This window comes from Ptychodera flava, chromosome 2 (assembly GCF_041260155.1).
Source record: "Ptychodera flava strain L36383 chromosome 2, AS_Pfla_20210202, whole genome shotgun sequence".
Lineage (NCBI taxonomy): Eukaryota > Metazoa > Hemichordata > Enteropneusta > Ptychoderidae > Ptychodera > Ptychodera flava.
The window spans coordinates 44481129-44502106 of record NC_091929.1 but is presented as its reverse complement, the minus strand read 5'-3'; the positions used below and the strand labels follow the sequence as shown (position 1 = coordinate 44502106).

Sequence of the window (20978 nt, the reverse complement as noted above, 5' to 3'; positions counted from 1 at the left end):
CGCTACTAACAAAAAACTAATGATAACCTTTTGACGACCATAAACGGCTCTTAAAAGTTTTAAATTTACACAAATTTCGTGACTGATATATTAAATGTTGATTAGCTTTGCTCCCAGACAACTTGACAACTTACTCATTGTCTGAGAGCTGGTCAAATGGAAATGTTCATGTCGCACGCCATACGGTTGTACTCCAAGCAGCGGAGACAGCAAATTCAATAAAAGATAGATGTATGCCTCACTCTCTTGTAGATAAAAGAGATATATATATATATATATATATATATATATATATACTGACTTTGGTGCAATAGTTCCTACAAAGTTGTTTTTTCATGGGGCTGATTAGGACAGTTCAGATTCTGACATAAATGATTCTGTCGTTTTCTCCACGCTTTGAACTTCACTACTTCACTACTACTATCTAGCGTAGTTTTAGAATTATACCTGGACACTTTATGGTCACTTCAGAAGGGAAGTCGCGGTAGAGACATGATTGAGTAAAATAATTACTCTACTCCCACGGTTGATGTCACTGTACACAGAGTATTACTGACCGTTGATAATTAAAACCACGAGAGCTTGAAAGTTCGAAAATCCGACGACGAGATTATGATTTGAACTTCCGGGTGTCCAAACACCATGAATTGCAGAAATAGGCTAAGGAAAGTTTGTTTTAACAACAATATTTCAAATTAAATATGAACGAGGATTGAGTGTGAAGCATATATTTCACGGTTTCAATGTCGTGCGAATTTTTGCACGATTATCAAAATAGATTTTAACACGCCCCTAACGGTGGTGCGTGTGTTAGAATTATCACTGTCCCATACAAACTTTACGAAAATGAGAGGCGTTTTCGCCCGAAACTTTACGCAAATGTTACGCGTTTTCGCCTAGTGTCTGTGGCGCGATCAACTGAACCTTCAACGGCACGAATGGTGTGGCGGACTTTTTCCCTCGTGTAGCCACCGATCGAACGCTGCCGACTGGCGTGAGTCGGCGTCGTAGGGTCCTCCTGGGTTTTCCGGGACAGGTGTCGTGCCAGCGCCTTCGTAAGCTCCTCCTCGCCGACTTTGGAGAAGAGATCGCTACGACTTTCCTCCCGTAAAAGAAGCGTGCGGGGGTCGCGGAATTTCCTTTCTCCTGGGTTTTTCTTCTTCGATGTAGTCCATATTTGTGGCGGCATGAATGGATGCAGCGAGGATGACGTCATTTCCTTCGGTAGTCGCTCGTCGTCTTCGTCGAGATCGTTGGCACTCACAATCAACAGAGCAGACGATCTACGAGTTTTATTAACATTAGTGGGAGCACTTTGCGCTCGTGCCTCAACTTCGGCATTGGTTTCAACTTCAGGAAGAGCGGTGTCAGAATCTTTGATCTCCTCTTTTTGTTCTGTCTCTCCATCGGTTTTAGAAGTATTTTCCCTTTCGTCCGAATCGGGCAGCTTTTCCGAGGCATTCTCGGTGACATCAATTTTGATGTCACAAAATGTCGTCTCCTCGATGTGTCGTTTCACGATGTGTTCAGTCGCTGGTCTTTCTTTCGCCTCTTTGAGCTTTGGACGGCGTACAGGAGCAGTTTGCGGGCGACGTTTCTCGTTTCTGTCCACTCTTACTTGAAAATCGTCTGGAACTTTGACATGAAAATCAGTTTCTCTTAGTTTTTGGCGGGCGAGTCCTCTGCCAGAGTTCACACGAAAACTCTCCGACGTATGGTGATCATGATGACGTCTCCCAAGAGGACAACTCATTGGACGTTTTTCAAATCTCTCCCCAGTGCTGCCATTTTTGGCAGAGGCTGGCCTTTTCCGCCGTTTTTCTCTCGAGCCGAAGGGGTTGTAGAATGGATAAACTACGATTTGGCCACTCCGGAGAACCTTGTCTTCTTTACGAGGAGGGCGCCCTTCAGGACTGATTCCACTGGATAATTGAATGTTCACAAAGTCGTTCTGCAGCAGGCGGATGTCATTGTTACACATTTCTATAATCGTCTTTCTACTTTTGTCGATGATGCGTAACTGTTCCTCCAATTTGTACCTCTCCAGTTCGTTAATCCTCTTCGCCTTCTGGAGCCGGGAAGACTTGTAGCTAGCGATGGCGCTGTCACCCATTCTCGACTTCATGAGGTTCTGAAATTGAACAAGCCATAATTTAGCAGCTTCGTGATTTTTTCTTTGTAATTTTCTCGGGCGAAGGCACACATTCACATCATATCCTAGAAATCCATCTTACAGATATGCATATTGAAACAGAACGAAGATGGAAATTGCCTCCATTCATCTTCGCACTCCCCTCCCCTCTCTCTCTCCCCGCCTCATTTACTCTGTTGTGGACCAACCTTGCTCATTGCAAATAAAAACAGCTTGATGCTACTGTGAATCGTATTTGCTGCAGAACTAACAACGCTAAGCGTCTGAAAATACCAACATCAACAGCTTCTGGTGCATCTATTTATCTTAAAATTCTTACAAAGTCTGTCGCATAGTAAGGGAATATTCTTTCTGCGAGTGTAGATATCATCACTTTCTATAAATATCGATAGAACATTTCTGATTTTAAGGTGATCTGCGCCTCTAAAGTGAAATACTTAAACTTTTGCTCAAACTTTCCACAATGAATCTTTCAACCTTTCTCTTTCAAAATCAAGAGTAAAAATCGAGGGTCACCGTGCAAATTTTGGTACAAGAGAAACAAATAACCCAAGATTTACCGATATTTAAAACTCAAAATGGCCGCCATCCCTGTGTTAACTCTATGGAGAAAATATAATTTTCGATTTTCGAAAAACTAAGCCGGTGAAAAGTCTTCCTACACGGAAAGCTTTAAAATAAACCCCAATAAGAATAGAATTGATAAAATTTGAAAGCCCGAATATCTGTAACCGAGAGGCGTTCTAGCTAATTAAGAAACGGTTATTACAGGTGAACTTGTATTTTTGTCACATCACACAATTGCTACGAAAGATCCATATGCAAACGGGCACCATTTTGTAAATATTTTTTCTCCCAGTGGTCTTAGATCGTGATAACTTTCCAGGAGCTGCACAAATATTCAACTTTCGCTGAAGCAGACAAGCGACAAAGCGCATTAGAAACGCGTTAAAAGAGATATCTGTGCCTTGTTTGAAGTCAAATAATGATCGACAAAGAACCTGATAAAGTAGTGAACTGCAGTGTATGCCGTAACACCAAATCAATTGACATTCTATCGAAAATGGGCTAGCGGCTCGTTTTTGATTTGACTTAGCGCGGCCCGTGACCTCTGGGGTTCACTCTACGCCTCGGCGGGTCATGACAAGTGATCCGCCCCAAATATACGAACAATGTAGTGAAAAACATGTTCATGGCAACTGGACGACAATTGTAAGACGTAAACACGCTATGTGAGAACGGTCCTACTCTGAATGACTGCCCGGGAGTTTCTATCGTACCAGCACATTATTGTGCGCTGAAATTCAAATAAGTTTTTGAAATGAGCACTTCATTTTGGAGTCGAACAAACACATCATTCTTCATCTGTTGAAAGAGTTCACAATCCCACAATGCCATAGCTGCAATCAAAATGAAGACTTCTGCGGAGATGACATGAATGTTAACAATGATATTGCATCGCAATATAAATCAGTGTAACGTAAATAATTTTCCTTTTCACGAAATGGGACGGTCCGGTCATACACTAACTGTGTGTTCTGCCATTCAGTATTTCATCCGTCTGTCACATATTTATGTCAATGTGTCTGCCTATATATGTTTATGTCAAGCTCTGTCTCCATTCGTTTGTCCGCCTATTCCTTAAGTAGCATCCCCTTTGTCGCTCCTCAATCTCTATGTGCATCTGATCAATACTTCTGTTTCTGCCTGCCTGTCTGTCTGTCTGTCTGATTGTCCCTATACCCTCTCTCCCTCCCTCCCTCTCTCCCTCCCTCCCTCCCCCTCTCTCTCTCTCTCTCTCTCTCTCTCTCTCTCTCTCTCTCTCTCTCTCTCTCTCTCTCTCTCTCTCTCTCTCTCTCTCTCTCTCTCTCTCTCTCTCTCTCCCCCTCTCTCTCTGTTGAAGACCGGTAGTACATTAAAGTTATCAACGGAAGAAAAAGCTCTGGTCAAATACAGTGTCAACCCTTTCTTCTGTTACCTTTGTCTAGTCACAATGACTTTGACTAGAAAAGATTGCATGTCCCAAATGTAGTGTATTTTTAAGGTAGCATGTCGAAAAAGCTAAAGTTACTTCCAACGGCAGACACCATTTGATGAACCTCAAAGGTTATCAAAGAAAAATCTGACGAGATAAGCCACTTCTTATCACGTTCCACTCCCACGGGATTTAACTTATAACCTTTCAAGTCTCACACGGGCATGTCGAGATTGTCGCGGTCAAAGAAAACAAGAACCCTCCTGGTTTCAAACGCGCGTCTACATGTATTGTCTGTTGCTAGAAGAGCCACTCAAAGGTACGCCCATCAGTGTACACAGTGCACAACCCTGACACTCCAAAAACCATTTGAAATATGAGCGAGCCTAAATTGGTTCCTAAAATGTCCCTGGAGAATCTAGCCGACTGTTATTCAATGACCATATCCCACATCACCACGACAACAACAGCCCTCAAGAATTGGTGTAAAGTTGTATAATATAACTTCTGGCGTTAAGAACAAACTGTCGATTTATTTTAAGCGTTTTAAAACGAACAATCAGCATTGCACTATTGGGCAACACGACAAAGAACAAATACACAACCTGCCAATATTTGTCGACCATTTTAGACCATTTGACTTGTGCGTTCCTAATTAACTCTTTCGTCACTCTATCTGTCTGTCTCTCTCTCTCTCTCTCTCTCTCTCTCTCTCTCCTCTCTCTCTCTCTCTCTCTCTCTCTCTCTCTCTCTGCTCGTCTATCTTTCCGTCGTTGTCCATCTACTTTTATATTTATCAGCTAATCTATTTTCCGTCTATCTAACTATCTATATATCTATCTATCTATCTATCTATCTGTCTGTCTGTCTGTCTGTCTGTCTGTCTGTCTGCCTGTCTGTCTGTCTGTCCATCTATCTATCTATCTATCTATCTAGCTATCTACCTGTCTATCTATCTATCTGTCTATCTAGTATTTGACTGCTTGCCTGCCTCTCTGTCTCTCCTCTTCTTTATCTGTCTGCCTGTCAGTCTGTCGGTTTGTACTTGGTGCAAATAGGATAAACAATATTTGAAATAAAAGTGCATTCTCACAATGAACCACACGGTTTTTGCAGCCTGGTTGAGAGTCCGTCAGTACAGTGTGTCAACGGACGATAAACACTGAATAAAACGCAACGGCACTAGCGTTGAAAATTGTGTCGTCATTTTCATCTTTTGAATCGGAATGCCATTAAATCAAGTCGTTTAAAGAACATGGTATTGCCCAGAAGATCTATTGTTCTTATTTTGAGACATCCAGACATCAGTCAACCTCTCAGGGATATACCAATAGTCAAGTTTCCTTTCCCAATATATCAAAGATTCCTGGTGTTTGAATGAATCATTGAATAAAACAATTGCCCTCATTGCTACTATAAATACGAAAGAGCGGCTCATTTCTTCACCAAAATAAAATACTCTTCATCAAGAAAGCAAGACGTCGACCTTGCTTTCAGAGCCACTCCCAGAGAAAGGTGGGTCCACGACTTTATTCTGGAACAAACAGCCGAGCAGCTTTTCTGGTTAACGAGCGGAGCTAGAGATGAATACATTCTCTGAAAGGAACAACGGTGACTGGAGGGTGTCCTTGCGTGCAGACATACTTTTTTGTTAAGTTCTAAATAGATGATTTTACTTTGTATCATATAATCGCTATGATTTCTATTAAAGCATTGTGCTATCGCCTAGTTAATGACACATTTAATCGTCTCCTGATCTGACATTTCACAGTCTTTTGATAGCGGCCAGTAATGTTAACTTTGGATGATTTTTGAACCATTTTTGTTTTCAATGTCAACTATAATTTCTTGCTCTACTCCCTAAAGCATGTTGATATACACAACATTCGGCCTGTATATGTAAATTCGGCATGTATATGTGCATAGACTGCACAAGTGAATTCTGGTGCGGACTAGAATTTAAATGTAAACAATAGCAGTGCACTTTACACATATATACACTATGTTGACAAGCTAAATAGTAGGAGTTTCAACATTCTTTTGGGAGTAGAATAAGAACTTGTAATGGCAAACAAAATATATATAATTGGCATAGTTGGCATTACTGGCCCTTTAATAATCCAAATTTGGGAAAATAATTGTTGATAACATTTTCATTGATATTGTCGTAGAAAAGAAGCATATGTCTCTTTATTCTTTTCTAAAGCAATTTAAACACTACGCATGCGCATATGAGTGAAATGTTGTTGTTGACAAATTATTCTAGTCCGGCCTGATATTCAGTTGTGAACAACAACATTGGGCATTGCATACACAGGCTGTGTTTACAAGTACGGACAAGACATCTCGACATAATGTTGGGATTAGATCGTAAACAAGAAACTGTGGTTTTTTTTCGAGGTATGTTTGTTTGTTTCTTCGTGTTTTTTTTTTGTTATTTGTGTTTGAAACGGAACAAAAATAGCCGAAACGCCAAAAGTAGCAGGCAATTCAGCTTTCATTGGCTTGTAGTTTACAGATTTTAAGTTTCGTATTTGATATGGAAGGTTTGAGACAGAGACTCCCGTAACTCAGCTTTCTCTGCATGAGTTCCCTCGCAACACTTGTCAATAACAGACTTGGCTGCATTGTATCGCTGACTTTTTATTTACACGGCAGCGGAAAAGGCACAGACCGTCAATAATATGTGTAGTTCGTAAACTCTTCTAGTCATTCGACTTTTTAAAAAGATTTTTATTTCTTTGTCAGCGGTTGTCCTTAGACCTTTACTAGGTATATTGATCTAGAGGTTGGGTCAGTCAGAATAGACTATGTAACTTTACACCAGATGGTCGGTAGCAGTCAGGATTGTCTGTCGGCAAGTCGGTTACGTTCGATTGAAAATGGACTGAGTTTCTGAGTCCATTATTACTGCATCACTGTCGAAGGGGAGAGCGCTAAAAGTTTCGTCCTCAAGCAAGCTGTAAATAAGACAGCCAAGCTGGCATATACTCTTCACTTGAATAACAGATGTCATAATTTTCTGAGACCGTTGCCTTCACAGGCGTGAACTGTGATAAATCATTAGAAGTGCTACAAACGATCACAAAAAAGACGAGATCGCTATTTAAAGAGCAAAATAGTTAATAAAACTGTCATTAGTTTTTGGCCTTAAAACAATTACTGTTTCATATCATTCGTCATAAATGTACGCCTTTCCCACCCACCGCGTTGTTTTGATTTACAATATGCAAAATTATATTTGATACTTGAATTCTCATTGACATCCAGTCTGCATGAACGACAATTGACAATTGAATACTGCGACTGCGAAATCGGATTGTATAAATATCGTATGACTACCGAGACGATGTCCATGATATCAACCGAGGATTTCGTCCTCGGTTGATACCATGGACATGCATTGCCAAGGTTGTCATACTATATTTGACATACACAACGAGTGAGTGGTGCAAGCCCCTCTACATCTAAACATCCCTTAAACGGCAATACAGTGTTCGAAAATCTTTTGTGCAGACTCGAAGCGATTGATATCGGCCTAACTTTCAAAATGGTATGATCATACTTGCAGAAGTACTGATTATTCAACGTTTTGCACCTGGGATGTATACATTACCGAACTCTACCAATTATTGCTTAGTGATGAGCTCATGCGCAATGTTTCTTCCGATTTTATTGGCTGTGCATGTTTTACACGTGTACAGTGGCATGTGGACTAGTATAAATGCACGGCCACGAGGCACAATTATCTTTTTGATCAACGTGTCACAGTGGCAGCATGGCACAGGAAGTGTATCCAGAATTTTCTGATATCTCTGATGAAGTGTTACATCCCTTCGGTGAGTCATTAATTAGTAATTTCCGCCATTTCCACCTTTTTATACGTACCTTGTCATTGAACATGCAAGTGAGAATGTACATTGAATATTTGTTTTATTTCATTAAAGGATAAGCTTATTCCGAGAGGGCGGTTTGCTGACCCAGTGTCGGACTTCTGCGTACAGGGAATTGCAAAAATTCCATCCCCAGGAATATCCAAAGCCGTAATATTTGGGCCCTACGGACTTATGATAACTCATAGTATAGAAAGGATGGCAAGGTGGATTAAGCAATAAAGCACACCCAGCGATGGTATACCACGAGATTTTGACCAGTTCACGACATAGGTGCACGAGCGATAGCGAGTGCATATATGAAGTGAACTGGTCAAAATCGAGTGGTATACTGTTGCTGTGTGTGATTTATTGCTATTATATCATAACAGTATATTGAAATTCCGGCGTGGAACGTCAAAAACGGGTTTTGCTCAAGCTGAGATCTCGCGAGTATACAAAACGTCGCCAATCTCGCGAATATACCACGGTTCTTTTCGCGTCTCGACCAATCAGATCGCTGTATTTCCGCCATCAATGTACTGGTATGATATAATTTGCATTATTGGATGAGCAAGTTCGTTCTGGAAGTGAGGAAAGTCGACAGACACCCGTACCCACCAAAAACTTTACTCTCATTGTTTGTTTCAAAAGACAAACCCGGATAAACTTTCTTGCCGACAAAGAATTCGTTGGTTTCCGTCAGGTTCTTGATGCAGAGATGAAGAGACCCTAGCATTGGTATTGAAACAAACAAGAAACAGGCTTATGAGGCAATATCTACTGAGCAAATCGATATAGGCCTACTGTGGAAAATGAAACTACTAGATGACCATTCCCCCGATTTCTTGTTCGCACATGTGGTATTCTTGAATGGGAAAAATTTTGCCCTCAGAAGAGGAAAGGAACACGGTGCGCTTCGCTTTGACCAACCTCCGATTACTTTGCATGAACCTGATAGTGACACCCCGTATCTGCTATACGTCGAAGACGTGTCAAAGAGCAATCTAGGCGTACTGAAACACATGAAAGTGCGTCGCAAGGAAATGAAACATTATGTAAATACCTATAATCCAGTGAGATGTCATACCCGGCTATATAAAAAACGTTTCGCTGTGTCCACCTTATGGGAAAAAGAGTGGATTCAACCTGCAACCCCTGTGCAAATACGAAGGATTATCAAAGGGGTGTGGTTCAAAAACAGCCTGTAGGTCACAACACCAATTAAAACTGAAAATACTGACGTCAAAGACTGTGAAATGTCCAGCAATGTCAAATCTGGTGTGGTTTACAACAATTGTATTTTCAATATTCATAAATAGAGATTTGAATAAAATTAAATAAACATGTCTGAATGTTGCACTTTGTATTTATGTCTACAATTTGGAGGTAGGTCGCGATATTGTCTCGAGGCCGTAGCCGAGGGGCAATATCACGACTGTGCCGACAAATATTCTATTTTGAGACATGATGGCAGAAAATTTTAAGAGACGAAGTTGAGTGAAATTTCTGCTATCATGCTTAGAGTTCACCGGCTTGATATCACACCTTCCAAAATATCAACTCAAAATGAGGTTGCTCTCTAAAATTTCAACCACTAAATCTATTGTTCTATCCGTGACGAGTTGTGTATTGTGCATATCTGCACTGAAATCTTCACATAAACTGCACAGAGTAGTCCAATGTAATGCACTGGGGTGAATGTTTTCAACTGTGACATTGTATGTTCTGTTTCCTTTGTAATATTACAATTTTTTAAAATGGTGGGAAATCAAAATGACCGTTAAGATTTGAATTTATTCGTTCAATGTTTCACAAAGGAATGGTTTCCTAATGCAGTAAAAGCCCATATCCCTTCAGAGGGTAGAATTCAGAGAAAACCAGGAGAGAATAGGAAGATGTTTTGAGGTCAACAAATTTCAAGAGTTTCAGCTAGTGGGGCTTTGACAATTAAGATCTTCGCATAGAATAGACTTCAAGTTACGGAAACGGCAAATGTTGGGTCTTAGCATGACAAGGGTATTTTGTAACAAGATAACGTAAGTCTTGAAGACCCTTGAAATATCTAGAAAAGATTTGAGTCAACCTACGACCGAAGTGAAGGGCAACTTTAAGGTCCGTGGTCTTCAGGGAGTGGGCTGGTAGGCTCAGAGGAAACAGGTCCGTGTTGGGTCGTTGGACGAGCGACAGAGACCGTAACGAATGAGAAACAGTATCGGCCAATGACATCAAAATCAAAATATCGGAATCGGGGTTGTAAAATTTCTGTAATTTTAGTCACGCTGAAACTTTGTCATCAGAACTGTCACGAGGCGAACTACAGTGAACAGACGGGCTAACCTACATGTATTTCACATTAACTCAATGTATCCCTCAGAGACACTCTGATATTTCGCCTTTGAAAAGTCTAACCCCAGAAAGTCAACAACTGTTAATAAAGGAGTACAAATGTCTGTAGAATCAGGAACAGAAAGACCTTTAGAATCTTAAATATAACATTGACCTGAAAATATCAAAACATTTGTGTTGCTTTCTCAAACATTAACGCATTTTCCTCTGTGCTGAATATCTTGTCTTGTTTGCAAATATCTTTTTTTCTGCCTCTGAAGAATAAATTTTGCAGTTTTGCAACTAAGCTTATCCATTGTGCTTCAATTTTTTATGACAGGATATAACACTGTTACTCTTCAAAGCCTATTCATTTAGTTCGGCAACAACAGAATACCTCAATACATGACAATAATCACGGCCTTAACGAAATCAGGCTTGATTTATTTGTGTTACTTTCGCCCCCAGGGTATACACATGACGGATCGCTCTCGGGGCTTCTTTTCAAAGCCTTCGGACGGTCAACCGTATTCCTCTCGGTGACCTGGTCCGACCAAGCGCTGACACTAACGTTTGACTTCAACATTTCTTGCCCATATACTATGATAAACGGTGACTTCAACGTGCCTTGTCCATATTCGATAAAAACTTGCAGTACAAAACAGACAGCCAAGCGGCCAAGGCTTGACATGCCCGCGGCTATCGATTAATAATACATGACACAATAACGTGTAAACAAAAGTAAAAATAAGTCAAACAAAACACTCACCAAACTTCTTGCTATCTTCTTTCCACCAAATATGTCTCATTCGTCCGAAAACTCGAAGTAAAATTTTCAACACGAGCCATAATTTTTCCGGGTAGTCACCTCATATGCTACTTGGTGTCTTTATAGCCAAGCAATACGCTTGAGTCAAAGAAAGACTGTTAAAGTCAGCACTGTACGAGATTCTCAGGGTCAAGGAACCGGGTCGAGTCCCATTCACCTGTGGGAGTTTTCTCATTTCGATAAACTGTCATGAATGGCCTCGTTACCAAGGCAGGCTGGACGTGTTGTCCGCGGTGTGGGCTATGTGAAGCCACTGTAACTCATATCAACCGTTCTATTCGGTGAACTCTTTTGAGGGCTGGAGTTGCGTCTCTGCGAAGTTTTATTGTGACTTGTAACAGATCCGAATCACCTAGCAAAGAGCATTCAGTGACATCACAATCAGATTGGCTGCGTGAAAATGACATTATTTGAGAAGTAAAATACAGCAACAAAGTTTTGATGGAAATTAAGACGTTGTGACGTAAGTCGTCTGCACCTGGTCGATTGCCATACGAATTATTTTGTCGTCGAACTTGTGGGCTGGAATATGAATAGTGATTTTTAACTTGGGGCTTTTTAAACTTCTTCATAGCAGAATTACTTGAATTGCTGGGATCGCAAAACCGCCACACTGCGTTCTTGTTTGATACTGTCCCATTGTCGCTGATCTCATAATTTTTGGCCGCATGTTTACGGCATGTTGATTGCGATTATAGAGCGAATTCGAATGTGTGTGTGTGAGAGAGAGAGAGAGAGAGAGAGAGAGAGAGAGAGAGAGAGAGAGAGAGGAGAGAGAGAGAGAGAGAGAGAGAGAGAGAGAGAGAGAGATTGCAATGATTATACGGTTGACCGATTCTGTAGCTTGAGTGGATTTGTTTACGTTTTGGGCGTTAATCTGATTATACCTGTCATAAGTGCTTTTTTAAAAAGTCAGGCATCCGTACAGACATTACTGTTTAACATGCACACTGTGACGTTCAACCTCACAACGATATGATGACGTTTTAAGTTTTAAGACATTAGGCTGTCGAACGGTTTTGGTGAGTATGAGTAACTGCTCGGTAACATTAAACGTCATACACATTGTGACTGGAGCCAGGAGTGACGAAAGGAAGGCGGGTCAGCGAATACGAGATTGTGAAAATTCAAACAAGTCGCTTGGGAGCAAGCAGACCCCTAGCGTCGGCTTCCAATGAAGATAAGAAAACGGCTTCGCGAAAACATACCGTTAGGTCTTTCATCGTGGGTTCCCTTTCAACGCCTTTATGCGGTTGCCAGTGAAATAATAACATGCGTCTTTTGACGGTATTCAATTTTAATGGTGATTCCTTTTCATGGCTCGCAAAATCACTCACAAAGAAGAGACAGAGGTCCACTATTTGCCACACAAACGACAGGTCAATGCATTGTTGCTGACTGACGACATAATTTGTCCTGTGACTCGGCACGTACGTGGTTAAGTTTATTTCGTTCCAACGGAAGTCTTCACAAATCCAGATTGAGAAGCAACACTTCAGCGAAACTCCAGACGTGGACGAACTACCTGATCGACACGGCAATTCAATACAGTCGCAGCTCTTCACGTTCTCGATGCAGAATGTCTGACATCACGTGAATGCCCCTGCGTCTGATCGTGGTGTATAGTTTATGTATTGATAACTGTATGTTTGCAGAATATATTTAATAACGGCTTGAATCAAAATTTGGATAACGTGAGGAAAAATTTTTTCTCTCTCTCTCTCTCTCTCTCTCTCTCTCCCTCTCTCTCTCTCTCTCTCTCTCTCTCTCCTCTCTCTCTCTCTCTCACACACACACACACACACACACACACACACACACACACACACTGGTATGACATGAAGGCTATGCATCATCATAATACAAACTATACACGGTTAGAGCGACCTCTCGCTAAGACAGCGTTCACAAACAAACCTTGAGGGGCAGGAGAATTGAGGGGAATTCAGAAACTCTGAGGCAGTCTGACAAATATTCTGACGACAGAGGGTGGCTTGGGTCAGATATCTACGGTTCTTGTGGAACTTTCAAGGAACAAAATGGAATCATGCAATAAAAACGTTAATTAATATAAATTATGACATAGATTTCAAGAAAGAATAACAGAGCCTTTAATAATACTACATGAAGGTTTAATTAAAGAAGTTTTGATAAAATGACAGGCATTTCAGTAGATTAGATGTCTGGAGAGACAGCGAATAGACACAGTGATATTCTTGTTGCTGACGTCACAAAGTATGGTCAGTGTCTCATCCAAAATAATGACTCAAAATGTTTTTTATGGCTTCTGGGTGATAAGTGATAGCAAGCGAATTCATGTCAATACTGAAACTGATGGTAGCATGTCAAAAAATATTATATTATATCAGCGTGTGTACCGTGTCCGTGACACGAATTTTGCGTTCTTATTGGACTCGGACGAGAACACTTGCCGGGACTTGGCAAAAAACCTGTTTTACCAGCGCTAAAACGAGCCCCTCAACCGGCATAGAAGCGTAACCCAGAGACAGAGAGCGTCCAGTTGAACGGAAACTGCCCCTGTGCGAGTTTCTTGTTTACAAACAATGTATTTCGTGCACGATATCTAGATGCACTTCATCATCATAGCTGCAACATTCAAATTTAGATTATGACAGACATGTTTTAACTTTCATCAATCACCATCGTACCTTGGATACAGTGCTTACATTGGTCGTATTGGTCCCCATGCGACCTCTAAGCGCAGTTCCGACGACTGTATCCCTTTAACAGGAGAAATCGAAGTTAAAACTATGTAAATGATTAATATATAACGAGCATTACAAGAATAGTGTCAACTTTTAGGATATTGCTTTTCGAACTGCTTATTCGAGCATTCAGCTTACTCTTCGTCAGATCAGTTGCGTCACTTTTGTCGTCTGCATTGCTTTCACTGCTAATTGCGGAGTACGTGTGCTATGTATCCTGGCGTCAACGATGCTCAGTTCCGGGCGCTGAATTTCTGTTCGGCAACTATCGCTCAATAGTTGATGCTGCTCTCTTCTGTTTAAGGTGCAACATGTAGAACTGTGGACGAAAGAACTTTTAAAGCCATAAATACAAAATGTTTGTTGAAATAAGCCGTAATAACCTTCTTCGCAGGCGGGTATACACTCGATCCGGGTACAAGCGCGTCTGTTGCCAAGGGGTGTATGTCGCGCATCAGTGTTCTGGAAACTTCGTCAAAAACGAAGGCCATGATTGTATTCGCCCGCCGATGCAAACTGACGCAGTGGCTTTATTCTGTTCCACCAGCTGGCCGTTCTCACGACGGTTTTACATCACAGAATGCCTACGTATGTCAGCGGTTAACGGATATAGTGATTATTATCGCATGTTTGCGTCCCGTCTTTGGTAACTTTAATAGACCTTCACCCACCGATAGGCATTTCCATTACTGAAACTTCCACATTATACGTAATACACCTTAAACATTTCTTGTAAGCAACCTACAGAGACATGTACAAAACCCTGATGGGAACTAGGTGTATGATTTAGTCGAATATTCCCAGTAGATGGAATCTCTTAATTTGACTTTTGTTGTCGTTCTCTCCTAACTTGGAAACTTCATTCAAAATGTAGACTGACAGAAATACTGATAACTGTTAGGTAATTTGTTTCTCAAGTACCAACATTTGCACGGTGACCCCCGATTTTAATTCTTGATTTTGAAAGAGAATGGTTGAAAGACTCATTGAGGAAAGTTTGAGCATATTAAGCTTAAGTTTTTTATTTTCGAGTCGCATGCTACCTTAAAGTGATACCAACGTGCACGTGCAGAGCGTGTTCAGAAGTATCGCTACGATACAGTGGATAATGTGGCCATCACATGATATCCTCGTTTTGCCAGGGCGATATCTTATCGTAATCCATCTATTATCATGCTCGTATATAAGGACCTCTGATACGATTTACTTGCCAAAATAGTGACTTCAAAAGTAGACTGGAAACATGCTCTTGTTGGTTCTAGCTTTCACGGGTAAGTTTCCACTCTTTTACTGGTGATCGGTAGCAAAGATTTTCACAGATTCAAGTTTTCTCTGTGACTTGGATACAAGTTCAGATTCGGCGAGAAAGGTTGAAGCTGACATGTACAGACAGACGAAACAGCTTATTTTAGAGAAAGGGATACAGGCAGAGAGAATTGACGAATTGGACGAAATACTTTCCTTGTAGCGACAAATATTGAGTTGTTTCTCTTGACAAAAGATGACGAAAAACCTCGCTAAATGCTTTGTGTGATACTTGTTTATTTTTTTCAGATTAAAGGGATCATCGGTACCCAAGGTGCACCTAGCACCCAAAATGTCGCACAGTTTGGAAGCATGATAAGTTGCGCCACAGGTAAAGGCTACCTGGAGGCAACTCTCGCCTACAATGGCTATGGATGTTACTGTGGGCTTGGCGGAGAAGGAACTCCCTTAGACGATACGGATCAGTAAGTATCAACACGAAAAGTCTCTCTCTCTCTCTCTCTCTCTCTCTCTCTCTCTCTCTCTCTCTCTCTCTCTCTCTCTCTCTCTCTCTCTCTCTCTCTCTCTCTCTCTCTCTCTCTGACATTGTTTTTCTATATCCAACTCTCGATTGTTAGCGTACACCTCTGCACACACTCTAGGCACTGTGATGTCTTTAATGACCATCTTCTGTACTGATATTATAGACAGGTCACAGCTAGAACAAACTAATGTTCAGATATAAAAAGTACGTATTTGCTTGAAGTGCCAAAATGGATCTCAAAAACTTCATGGACAAAAACTTCTTTGAGTTTTGTAAAGTTTTATTTATAATTCACGTGACCATTGGAATTCACGTGACCATTGTTATTTACGCGGATGGTTGTGGTTTTGAGATGTAAAAAACGATTATGCAAAGTAGCAACAGCTGTGACTGTCATTTCCGTTTCCCTTCATTGATGATGAACTAACTTAACGAAACCAACTTTTTTGCAATGACGATGCTGTAAAATTTGAAATGGAGAGATTGAGATAGCCAGGGTGAAAGAGAAAAGACCTAGGGAGAAGCTATGCAGTGATAGACAACAGAAACAGATAGACAGATAGACAGATAGACAAGAGACAGACAGACAGAGACAGACTAACAAACAGACAGATAGACAGAGGGAGGAAAGACCTAGGGAGAAGCAAGGCAGTGATAGACAACAGAGACAGACAGACAGACAGACAGACAGACAGACAGACAGACAAATAGACAGAGGGAGGAAAGGCCTAGGGAGAAGCTATGCAGTTGTAGAAACAGAAACAGATAGACAGACAGAGAGACAGACAGACAGACAGACAGACAGACAGACAGACAGACAGACAGACAGACAAATAGACAGAGGGAGGAAAGGCCTAGGGAGAAGCTGACATACAGGTAGCGATAGATATCAGAAGCAGACAGACGGACTTATTGTCACACACTGACAAATAGACGGAAGATACTGAAAGCGTATCAAGGATTGTGGGCAATTTTTTAACATGGCTATGCAGCTAAATGAACACTGCTCTTCCTCGCATTATTGTTTGCAACTTCTCGCTATCCATAAATATCTATGACAAATTACAAATACAGACTAGCGGCGGGCAGATAAAGATTATTTAATGGAAAAGTAGTTTGAGTGACAGTCCTGATATCAGGGCTGGCATGGCGATAACGAGTAAACAGTTGACGCACCTGTGTTTTGCTTTTTTGTTATTTCAGGTGTTGTTTTTACCACGATAATTGCTACACAGTGCTGCAGAGCGAGTCGAATTCTAAGTGTCCGAACTCTTTCAACGTATATGTCACCATGTACCACTACCAGACATCCAGCTGTGGCAACGAGCAGGCCAGCATCGTGTGCAGTGAGTAATATCATAAATAAAAACAACAGAGTTGAGAAATTGTTACGCACTAGTTGAGGGCGTTAAACTTGCGCAATTCTGCAGAGTCTTGGCTTCTGTGCAACGTCTATATAAGCATGATAAATATAGACATAAAATGTACTAATTCAATGTCCCAACTAGATTTTGACGTCGCGTTGTTAAACAAAGACAGGTATAGACTATGCCTTATTATGTGTCGATATACCCCCTAAGGGCTGTGTGTTAAGCCTGTGGGCATAGTTTTAAATGCCTAATATGGCTTTTGTCATATTACCCCGAAGTTGATGATTAAAACTACTAGTGAGACGCTTTCGACTTCAATTCGACAACAGACTTATAACATTGAGAGGTCAAAGTTCACAGTCGACTTAGTTTCGGGCAATACAGTATAAAATTATCAAGAACGTTATTTTCACATACAACGTGTTTCTCACCTTCGGAGAGATATGATGGTTAATCACCTATTTTTTCTTAAATGTCATTTAAAAAAATGATGTTGGCGTTTGCATTAGACTGCATGGAAATGCGTTTTAATTTCTGTCGCTAATATGCCACGATGAACTATGTTCACTATTACGACGCTGTTAAACAGACGTTCATGAATATTCATATTTGGTCTCATGCAAACATTACTAAAATATTTGATGTTTCTATGGAATTTGATAGGATCAGCGTATGAGGGCGGGCTATACAATGATAGGTCACTGCTCGCATAACATGGATCACAAAGAAAATGTAATATTTCAAATGACATGAAACTGACATAAATTCTATCAAAGGGCAAAGATTTTATGATTATACCTGAGAACTACACAAATTTTAAATATGTTAAGCTCCACAACTTAAAGCGTCGTAGTTACCGGAAATGCTTTGTCATCGTTGACTTTGTAGGAGGTCTAACTTAGTGAACACAGGATTGAAACAATTCTTGACTTACTTATTGCATCAGGTGATATGAACTATTTTAGTTTACTTAATAATCTTATTAAACAGAAAATATCATAATTGATCTATGATAATAATATTTTTAGACAAGACGAAATATTTCATTTAACTTAAGTTAACATGGAATAACTTGGGCGGATAATAATTAAGAATTGAAGATCATAAACATTATGTCTATACACAACTGATGAATAATGACAGGCTAAAACTGACAACACAAGTGACGACCTTTCTATAAAATTTGCTCGGAGTCATGAGAGCTAATTCTTCCCTATTTTTTTTACTTTCAACAGCGCCCTCAGAAGACTATCCCCTGGGTTTTACCGAGCCAGAATGTGCTGAAGCAATATGCAAGTGCGATCGAGCGGCAGCAATGTGTTTCGCGGCAACCATGGGTAGCTATGACAACAGTTACAGAAACTGGCCACGTTCCAACTGTGTCTAAACGAAAGTGGACAAAATATGACGGCACTTCGTTGCGTACGTGTCGGCAACGACGGACGTTACATGAGGGACTACACGTTTACGAGGTCTATAAATAATAATTGATGTTATTAAAGTATGAATGAAACGTTATGCCGATAAGCATACAACTTTTCTAATAAATTCACTTATTCCATAATTAAAAAAGCTGGTTTTCTTTGTTGATTCATTCGCTGAAGGAGATAAAATGTTACCCATGGCAACATGGGATGTCACAAAAGGATCACTGACTGGATGAGAAATGTCTATTCATTGCTTTTGATGAAACTGTACTACATCAAATTAAGTTTCTCATAGGTCATGCCACCTGATTGACCAGGATAATTGCTCTCGATTAATTACATCTAGACTTCAGAGGAACTGATAAAATACTACCGCGTTTCCTGGGTGACAAAGGGGGATAGCAAGGCCAACCTGTGACATCAAAAGCCGTAGATCAAGAGAGGGAAAGGAAACGCTGAGTATTTTTATCACGGTTCTCAGTGCAGGACTCTGAGATGAGAGTATACGCTAGCGACATGTGTGTTTGTCCAGATTATCCTGGCTATGCAGAAATACATTCTATTCCCTATATATATATATATATATATATTATATATATATGTGTGTGTGTGTGTGTATGTATATGTGCATATATATATATATATATATATAATATATATATATATATATATATATATAATATTATATATATATATAATTACCAACCTGTTATAGCGTATTATAACTGTAGTATCTGCTCTGCACTATCATTTGTGAGTTGACCTTTAACATTGAACTCAACATAGAGGCATTCTGTCTTTTATTCTTCGGGAGACAAGAATTGCCTGGCGATTACAATTACGATTCGTGGGATGGATCTTTTTTGCGATTATTGTGACACTTTGGAGGAGGAAATTGGACACGACATGTGTAAAACAGCGCAACGTGTCAAAATCGAAAATCATAAATTTACCTCATTATAAACCATTTGAACTCAAAGTATTGTATGTGACTGGAAACATAAAAAAATGGAACACACACACACACATATGTATATATATATATATATATATATATATATATATATATATATATATATATATATATATATATATATGTTTTTTCTTGTCAATTTTCAATTGTCTATATAATCTATCTGGCTTTAAAATTACGGTATATGTCATGTACAAGATCCAACAGTCTACAAGCCATACTAACACTTAAGGTGAAGGGCGACGAATTCGGACGCGCACACGCTTTAGAACGTTTCTGCGCAGATATAACTCCAGCCTGCCGCAAATGGGTTATTTTGTAGCGCATGTATTTAACATCACCTGTCATTGTTGAAATTGCGCTTTTACCTAATTTTTTGACCCAGTGTCTTAGAAATGCATGTGACCTATAACCTTGTCATATTTTGACCCCCTAGGAAGCTGGTTTTTATTCAATATGAGCGAAAAATTAACATTTCTCTCCCATTTATATGGCGCAAATTACCCATTCACCTGGAGATATTGTAAAAAGTAGCGTGGTGACACCCTTTTATTAAAAGTGTAAACTAAATGGTATTGTGTCAGGAGTTTATTCGCCAAGTTTGGTCAAAATGACACCATTCAAAGCGACAGGAAGAAAGTTCGAAAATTATATAGTGATATAATTTCGATATCGTCATTTTGTAATCGATACTTATGTTAAAATTTCTTCACAAACATCATGAAAACTATACATTCAATAAATATGGATCTTAAGTCTTGGTATTTATTAAAATTAACTCATTTGCTAAGCGTTTTATAATTGCTTTCTTTAGTTTAAGTGAATTATATCATTTTTATTTATTTCTAACGACGCCATTTTAACGTCCGTTTCCATGGAAACAAGCGTGGTGACCCCCATTTTTTATTTCATTTTTGCACTTGCACAACTTCCAAGAATATTTGTGCAAAGTTTCAAGAAAATGACACCACAACTTAATTTTGACGTAATTCGTAGTACTTCACCTTAAAATCCACTCTAAAATTTTATTTTTATTAAGGTAATATGCACCTCGAAAGTGAAAGACTTAAACTTTTGCTCTAACTTTCCTCAAGGAATCTTTCAATCATTCTCTTTCAAAATCAAGAATAAAAATAGGGGGTCACCGTGCAAATTTTGGTACTAGAGAAACAAATTACCCAAGATTTACCGATATTAGAAATTCAAAATGGCCGCCATCCTGTGTTAACTCTATGGAGAAAAATAAAATTTTCGAATTTCGAAAAACTAAGCCGGTAAAAAGTTTTCTCTCACCAAGAGCTTTAAAATGAACCCCCACATGTGGTATATCAGAAGAGAACTGTAAAAGTTTGAGAGTCCGAATGTCTGTCCCCGAGGTGCGTTCTACCTTAAGTCAATGGTCAGACATCAATGCTGTCCGAGGATTTCCATACTCGTGACGTTACGGTTAATTTTGCACACCTTGAGACGCTGTTAAATTAGCGGATTCCATCGTCTTTTGCATAAATAATCGATGAATTAATCACAATGGGTTGTA

The 20978-nt window shown here is 39.9% G+C and overlaps 2 protein-coding genes across 2 annotated transcripts; one reads left to right on the top strand and one right to left on the bottom strand.

The window, feature by feature from the left end:
* Positions 1-681: 681 nt before the first annotated feature.
* Positions 682-11231, bottom strand: LOC139148695 (uncharacterized). Its single transcript, XM_070720181.1, has 2 exons — positions 11097-11231; positions 682-2131 (listed from the first exon to the last, which is right to left on the bottom strand). The coding sequence occupies exon 2, from the start codon at positions 2123-2125 to the stop codon at positions 872-874; it is 1254 nt and encodes a 417-aa protein (XP_070576282.1). The 5' UTR covers positions 2126-2131; positions 11097-11231; the 3' UTR covers positions 682-871.
* Positions 11232-15017: 3786 nt separating this feature from the next.
* On the top strand, positions 15018-18613 carry LOC139121879 (basic phospholipase A2 caudoxin-like). Its single transcript, XM_070687149.1, has 4 exons — positions 15018-15153; positions 15444-15612; positions 16875-17017; positions 18277-18613. The coding sequence occupies exons 1-4, from the start codon at positions 15126-15128 to the stop codon at positions 18426-18428; spliced, it is 492 nt and encodes a 163-aa protein (XP_070543250.1). The 5' UTR covers positions 15018-15125; the 3' UTR covers positions 18429-18613.
* Positions 18614-20978: the final 2365 nt, after the last annotated feature.

Excerpts from the sequence above, each read along its gene's own strand:
- LOC139148695 (XM_070720181.1), bottom strand. The coding sequence starts at position 2,125 with ATGAAGTCGAGAATGGGTGACAGCGCCATCGCTAGCTACAAGTCTTCC.
- LOC139121879 (XM_070687149.1), top strand. The coding sequence starts at position 15,126 with ATGCTCTTGTTGGTTCTAGCTTTCACGG. Across the intron at positions 15,613-16,874 it reads CCCTTAGACGATACGGATCA|GTGTTGTTTTTACCACGATA; the intron begins GTAAGTATCAAC and ends TTGTTATTTCAG. Across the intron at positions 17,018-18,276 it reads GCAGGCCAGCATCGTGTGCA|CGCCCTCAGAAGACTATCCC; the intron begins GTGAGTAATATC and ends TACTTTCAACAG.